Here is a 7,500-nt window from a genome sequence, read left to right as displayed (position 1 = left end):
TACTTGTGATTCTAATTTCAGCTTTTTCTGTTTTTGTCTTTTATATATTGATGATTAACATTTTAGTTTTATAAAGACGCATAATTGGCAAATTAATAAAATTGATGTCAAATTTTGGTTTCTTGATGGCTCTTACAATTGCTATATTTTTAATTTAATTGAAATTATTTATACATTTATGTCTAAACCTTTCTATTATTTAATAATTGTATGTAGTTTTATAAAAAAATTATACTGTTGCAGAGCAAATATAATTTATCATTAAAATAATATAATTAAATTATTTATTACCATTATAGTGGAATATAAATAAGTGTATGTGTGTGTGTGTGTGTGTATATATATATATATATATATACACACACACATACATGTGCATATAACATATAAAGCTTTCTAGAGTTATAAGGTGACACACATGTTTCTCCTTCCTGTTTCCTCACAGATCCAGGGCGCTGAGAGCGAGCTGAACTCTCTGCTGAAGCTCAGTCATCCTCATCTGGTGCACTATCAGGCTCTGAGCTGCGTGGAGCGAGAAGACTGTCTGGTGGTGGATCTTCTGGCCGAACACGTGCCCGGCTCCAGTCTGTCTCAGCTGCTGTCCGGCGGCGCTCCGGTGCCCATCGATCAGCTGCGACGCTACGCCGCCCAGCTAGTGAACGCCCTCGACTACCTGCACGCTAACTCGGTAGTGCACAAGCAGCTGAAGGCGTCCTGCGTGCTGCTGGACGCTCGGGGAGACGTCCGGCTCGGGGACTACAGTCTGGCTAAGCGTCTCGCAGACGTCTGTAAGCAGGACATCTTTGAGCAGAGTCACGTACGCTTCAGCGAAGACGAGCTGCCCTCGCGCTCCGGGAAGAAGGGAGACGTCTGGAGCCTGGGACTCATGCTGCTGGCGCTCGCTCAGGGTCGAGAGGTCAAGGAGTTCCCTGTAACACTGCCAGAGAGCCTGCCCAGCGACCTGCACGACTTCCTCAACAAGTCAGTGATAGCATTGATCTTGCAATATGACACTCTTTGAAAACATTTCTACCGGTGTTATCATGGGTGGTATGAGATGACACGCCTCTAGTGAGTGAGAGAGTGTGTGGATTAGTGAGAGTGATTGTGTGAGAACGAGAGAGATGGTGTGAGAGAGCAAGCGAGTGAGATAGTGTGTGTGTGTGTGTGTGTGTGAGAGAGAGAGCAAGTGAGTGAGATGGTGAGTGTGTGTGTGTGTGTGGAAAAAGTGAGTTTAAGAGTGTGTGTGTGTGAGTTTGAGAGGGGGTGTGTTTGTATGTGTGTGTGAGAGAGAGTATGTTTTCTAATAATCTTATTAGTAAACATTAGGAAGATATGATATGCAAGATTTGTGCAGTAACAGATTATTTGTGATTAATCTGTGTGTGTGTGTGTGTGTGTGTGTGTTTGTGCAGGTGTGTGTGTGAGAGAGAGAGCAAGCGAGTGAATGAGTGTGAGAGCTGGCACACTGTGAGAATCACCAGTGAGAGAGTGGTATGTGAGTGTGAGAGAGCAAGAGTGTGAGATTGAGAGTGAGAGTGAGATAATGTGTGTGTGTGTGTGTGAGTGTGTGAAAGCAGAGTGTGTAGCGAGTGTGAGTGTGTGAGAATCAGTGTGAGAGAGGGTATGTATGTGAGTGTGAGATAGTGTGTGTGTGTGTGAGAGTACAGCAAGAGTGAAATAGTGAATGTGTGTGTGTGAATGAGAGCATGTGTATGTAAGAATCAGAGAGAGTGAGTGAGTGTGTGTGAGGACACACACAGTGTGTGTGTGAGTTTGAGAGGGGGTGTGTTTGTATGTGTGTGTGACAGAGTATGTTTTCAATAATCTTATTACAAACATTAGGAACACACACACACACAAGATTTGTGCAGTAACAGATTACACACACACACACACACACACACACACACACACACACACACACACACACACACACACACACACACACACACACACACACACCACACACACACACACACACACCACACACACACGCACACACACACACACACACACACACACACACACACACACACACACACACACACACACACACACACACACACACACACACACACACACACACACACACACACACACACACACACACACACACACACACACACACACACACACACACACACACACACACACACACACACACACACACACACACACACACACACACACACACACACACACACACACACACACACACACACACACACACACACACACACACACACACACACACACTCACACACACACACACTCACACACACACACACACACACACACACACACACACACACACACACACACACACACACACACACACACACACACACACTGATTTAAAATGAGGCATTATGCATATATATATATATATATATATATATATATATATATATATGTATGTATATGTGTCACATGGCAACCCCCAAAATTAATGCATTATTAATATATTTATCTTTTCCTTTTGGTTCAAAATATTCCCAAACATGTGAACTATGTGATTAAATATCTCCATTCTCTAATATGTCTAAATATAAATATAAATGTATTTTGCGTTTCAACTTTTATGCAGCGCCCTTGCGTTTGATTTTCGTTTTTAATCCATTCAAAATGGGATTTATTTTTTAATCGACGGCCCTAACACGTCTGTGCCGTGGTGTGTGTGTGTGTGTTCCTCAGACACGGGCGTTGATTTCGCCTCCACGGTGGTCCCTCGCAGTCACCTCCTGAGCGCCCCCTTCAGTACGGAGGTGCAGAAGCAGTTCTCACGCTACTACAACGAGTTCTCGGAGCTGCAGCTGCTGGGGAAGGGAGCGTTCGGAGCCGTCATCAAGGTCAGGCGGCTTCCGGCATAAAAGAAGCACCTATGCAGTGCACTGTTGTCTGTTGCTACAGATATATCTGTGCTCTTGTGACTGGTTTCAGGTCCAGAACAAGCTGGACGGCTGTTACTACGCGGTGAAGCGGATCCAGGTGAACCCGGCCAGTAAACAGTTCCGGCGGATCAAAGGCGAGGTGACGCTGCTGTCACGCCTCAACCACGAGAACATCGTGCGCTACTACAACGCCTGGATCGAGCGGCACGAGACGCCGGTGACCGGAGCCGTGGTCAGCGACAGCTCCGGGACGCTCAGCAGCCCCGAGAGACCGCGGCGGCCCTCGGCCCCGGAGCCCCGGAACGAGCTGGGCCTGACGGACACCGTGGAGGAGGACGCTCCTCCGCCGGCCCTCGCCAGCTCCGTGGAGTGGAGCACCTCTCTGGAGAGATCGTCCAGCGCTAAGTGCAGCGCCGCGGACTCCACCGACGACGAGGAGGACGACGATGAAGAGGAGGACGTCTTCTGTCCCTCCTTCCTGTGAGACTCTGCTGCTCAGACTCTGTGTGTAACCGTGACGATGATGATGATGACGAGCTGCTTCTGTGTTTCCTCACGCAGGCCTCCTGACAGCGACTCGGAGAGCGACATCATCTTTGATAACGGAGACGCCAGCAGAGACAGTCTGGAGGTCAGGTCATTCAAGCAGCTGAACATCTAAACACTGAGAAAAGCATCTTTAAAGTTGTTCGGATGAAGTTCTGAGGAATGCATATCACTAATCAAAAATGAAGTTTTAGTATTTTTTAATATGTTTTGGTGCAATGTGTTGTATGTAAGTAAAACTATTAATAAAAAAAAAAATGCATTATTTAGTTATGCATCTGTGAAGTAACTAGAAATAATTTTAAACCGCATTATGATACATTTTTAACATGCAAAGCTAAATATTATGAGAAGTATTTGTTTTTTATATTGTAAGTAAAAATGTGAATATTAAATTTTTAGGTATGCGTCTGCATAGAAACGTCTGATACCTTAATTTTGGATTTTTAAAATGTTTTAAACATTTAGTTTTCAAATACCATTTACATTTTTTTTTTATTTTTTCCAAACAGCTAATATATACATTTTTGTTAATTTTAAAATATATATAATTTATTATTTATTTTTTTTAATGATGTGTTTTAAATGTTAATTTTATAAAAAAAGTGTTTTGTATTTAAAATGTCACTTTAAGTAAAAAAACAATGCGTTTTCTGACTTAATTACGCCTCTACATAGAAAATAAAGATCATTTTTTAACTATGATATTATAAATGTTAAAGCTATAAGGCTTTTTTAAAATTGTAACAATTTATTCAAATCTTTTTCAATCCAAAAAAAACTTTTTTTTATTTGATCAGGTTTTTATGGCTCATGTAGTCTAGTGTAGTGAGAATATAGAGGAAAAAACAGCTCAATTTTATTCAAATAAAATATTTGCTGCAGATGCAGATATTTCTGTGAATTACATTCTGCTGCTTGTAATGATCATCAGTGAGATAACAGTAGAGCAAATACTGACATAAACACTGTCTCTGTGTGTGTGTGTGTGTCTCTGTGTGTGTGTGTGTGTGTGTCTGTCTGTCTCTGTGTGTGTGTGTGTGTGTGTGTCTCTGTCTCTGTGTGTGTGTGTGTGTGTGTGTGTGTGTGTGTGTGTGTGTGTGTGTGTGTCTCTGTCTCTGTGTGTGTGTGTGTGTGTGTGTGTGTGTGTCTCTGTGTGTGTCTCTGTGTGTCTGTGTGTGTGTGTGTGTGTGTGTGTGTGTGTGTGTGTGTGTCTCTGTGTGTGTGTGTGTGTGTGTCTGTGTGTGTCTGTCTCTGTCTCTGTGTGTGTGTGTGTGTGTGTGTGTCTGTCTCTGTCTCTGTGTGTGTGTGTGTGTCTCTGTGTGTCTCTGTGTGTGTGTGTGTGTGTGTGTGTGTGTGTGTGTGTGTGTGTGTGTGTGTGTGTGTGTGTCTGTGTGTGTGTGTGTGTGTGTGTGTGTGTGTGTGTGTGTGTCTCTCTGTGTGTCTCTGTGTGTGTGTCTGTGTGTGTCTGTGTGTGTCTGTGTGTGTGTGTGTGTGTGTGTGTGTGTCTGTGTGTCTCTGTGTGTCTGTGTGTGTGTGTGTGTGTGTGTGTGTGTGTGTGTGTCTGTGTGTCTCTGTGTGTCTGTGTGTGTCTCTGTGTGTGTGTGTGTGTGTGTGTGTCTGTGTGTGTGTGTGTGTGTGTGTGTGTGTGTGTGTGTGTGTGTGTGTGTGTGTGTGTGTGTGTGTGTGTGTGTGTGTCTGTGTCTCTGTGTCTATGTGTGTGCGTGTGTGTGTCTGTCTGTCTCTGTGTGTGTGTGTCTCTGTGTGTCTGTGTGTGTGTGTGTGTGTGTGTGTGTGTGTGTCTGTGTGTCTCTGTGTGTGTGTGTGTGTGTCTGTGTCTCTGTGTGTGTGTGTGTGTGTGTCTGTGTGTGTGTGTGTGTGTGTGTGTGTGTGTGTGTGTGTGTGTGTGTGTGTGTCTCTGTGTCTCTGTGTGTGTGTGTGTGTGTGTGTGTGTGTCTCTGTGTGTCTCTGTGTGTGTGTGTGTGTGTGTGTGTGTGTGTGTCTGTGTGTCTCTGTGTGTGTGTGTGTGTGTGTGTGTGTGTGTGTGTCTCTGTCTCTCTGTGTGTGTGTGTGTGTGTGTGTGTGTGTGTGTGTGTGTGTGTCTCTGTGTGTGTCTGTGTGTGTGTGTGTGTGTGTGTGTGTGTGTGTGCTCGTACAGGAGGAGCGCAGCTGCAGGAAAGCGGTGGTCCCTGAGGAGAGCTCTGAGTCGGAGCCGCTGCTGGTCGCTCATTATCTGTACATACAGGTGTGTTCCTGATCTCTGAGGATCTGCTGCAGCCGGAGCGCCTCTAACTCTCTCCTCTGTCTCTTCAGATGGAATACTGTGAAAAAAGCACTTTAAGAGACACCATCGATCAGGGCTTGCATCAGGACACCAGTCGCCTCTGGAGGCTCTTCAGGGAGATCCTGGACGGTCTGTCCTACATCCATGAGCAGGTGAACACACTCAACATTAAACTAAATCTACATGCTGCAAGACATTTGTACATTTTAGATGTTTAATTATTAAATTATTTATTTATTTTTATTATAATTTGATGCCTTTTTTTATTTTACATTTTTATATTTAAAATATATATAATTGTAATTAATTCATTTTATTTATTCCAAACATCTCTGCTGCCTGTTTTATTTTTTTACATTTCAAATGTTTGAAATTTGTAAGTTAATTTAATAATGTAATTTAATGTTAAGAATTTATATTCCAAAAGCTAAAAAAAAAAAAAAAAAAAACTTTTTTAAATTATTATTATTAGTAGTAGTATTATTGTTTAAAAACTTAATAATAATAGTAAAGAGTATTTTATTATTTTTATTGTAGCTTTTGGAATATATATATATATATATATATATATATATATATATATATATATATATATATATATATATATATATAAAAATATAATTTCTCAATTGAAAAGGTTTGAATATTTTTAAATAAAAAAAAAAATTGTTAAAATATTTTTTTTTATTATTTTGTCCATACGTCTTTTATCCCTTTCATATTTTTGTTACACTTTTTAATTATGATTTAATGAAAATGTTTTTCTTTTTTTAATGCATCTGTTTATTTAATTTGATTTTAATTTGATTTCATTTGATTCTAAATTGAAAAAAGCGACCAGCTCAAGAGAGATGACTGGCATGATGTCTTTTTTTAACAGGGAATGATCCACAGAGACCTGAAGCCTGTCAACATCTTCCTGGACTCTCAGGATCACGTGAAGATCGGAGACTTCGGCCTGGCCACGGATCACCCTGCTAATGTGGTACTGCATGGGCTTTGTGCATGCTTCATGAACACGGCGTGATGAAGACTGTGTGTGCTTCATATGAGCGCTGGGCAAATGCATGCTCAGAAAATGATGAGAGTTATTTCTGATTGGCAGACTCGTCTTCTTTCTTGATGCCGTCTGCTCATTTGGTGTCGTGTGTTTCAGGCTGCAGGTAAACTGGAGGTAGAGGAAGGCAACTTGGAGTTTGTCCCAAAATCAGATCCAACGGGTAAAAAACCTGATGCTTTGAATGGAAGCTATAGTAAAGCGTGGGCATGTCAAAATAAGAGTCTCAGTGGATTACGGGCATGTTTAAAATTAAAAGTCAAGCATTATGCATAAAGTTTATATATGTATATATATGGGCTGAGTTTTTTGCTGTACTCACCGTGTTTATTTCTGACTTTATTTCCCAGATAACATGACCGGTATGGTTGGTACGGCTCTGTATGTGGGTCCAGAGGTTCAAGGAAACACTAAAGCCACTTATAATCAGGTCACTTACAAGCTTTTCTGTGTTGTTTTTATGCCGTTGTATCATTTTTGTAACCTTTTTTTTCCTTTTAATTTCTTTTAATTTTTTCTTTTAATTTTGGTTAAAACATTTTTTTCTTTATTGGTTTTAGTTTTAATTAGTGCTTAATTAAACGATTCGTTGTGATTAATCATATACAAAATAGTTTTTCTTTACATAATTTATGCATATATAAATACACGCAACATGCATATATATGAATTGTTATATATATATAATTTTTATATATATTTTTTAAATATATATAATA

The 7,500-nt window shown here is 40.9% G+C and overlaps 1 protein-coding gene across 1 annotated transcript in view; it reads left to right on the top strand.

The window, feature by feature from the left end:
- Window positions 1–7,500, top strand: part of eif2ak4 (eukaryotic translation initiation factor 2 alpha kinase 4) — a 35,772-nt gene that overhangs the window by 5,777 nt on the left and 22,495 nt on the right. Inside the window, 10 exon segments of the mRNA XM_043232389.1 lie at window positions 446–981; window positions 1,416–1,451; window positions 2,591–2,852; window positions 2,944–3,374; window positions 3,456–3,525; window positions 5,599–5,685; window positions 5,754–5,876; window positions 6,605–6,709; window positions 6,881–6,944; window positions 7,132–7,211. Coding sequence (XP_043088324.1) covers window positions 446–981; window positions 1,416–1,451; window positions 2,591–2,852; window positions 2,944–3,374; window positions 3,456–3,525; window positions 5,599–5,685; window positions 5,754–5,876; window positions 6,605–6,709; window positions 6,881–6,944; window positions 7,132–7,211 — 1,794 coding nt within the window.

Source organism: Puntigrus tetrazona, unplaced genomic scaffold (assembly GCF_018831695.1).
Source record: "Puntigrus tetrazona isolate hp1 unplaced genomic scaffold, ASM1883169v1 S000000528, whole genome shotgun sequence".
Lineage (NCBI taxonomy): Eukaryota > Metazoa > Chordata > Actinopteri > Cypriniformes > Cyprinidae > Puntigrus > Puntigrus tetrazona.
The sequence above is the reverse complement of the archived record's forward strand: the minus strand, read 5'-3'. Positions and strand labels throughout refer to the sequence as shown.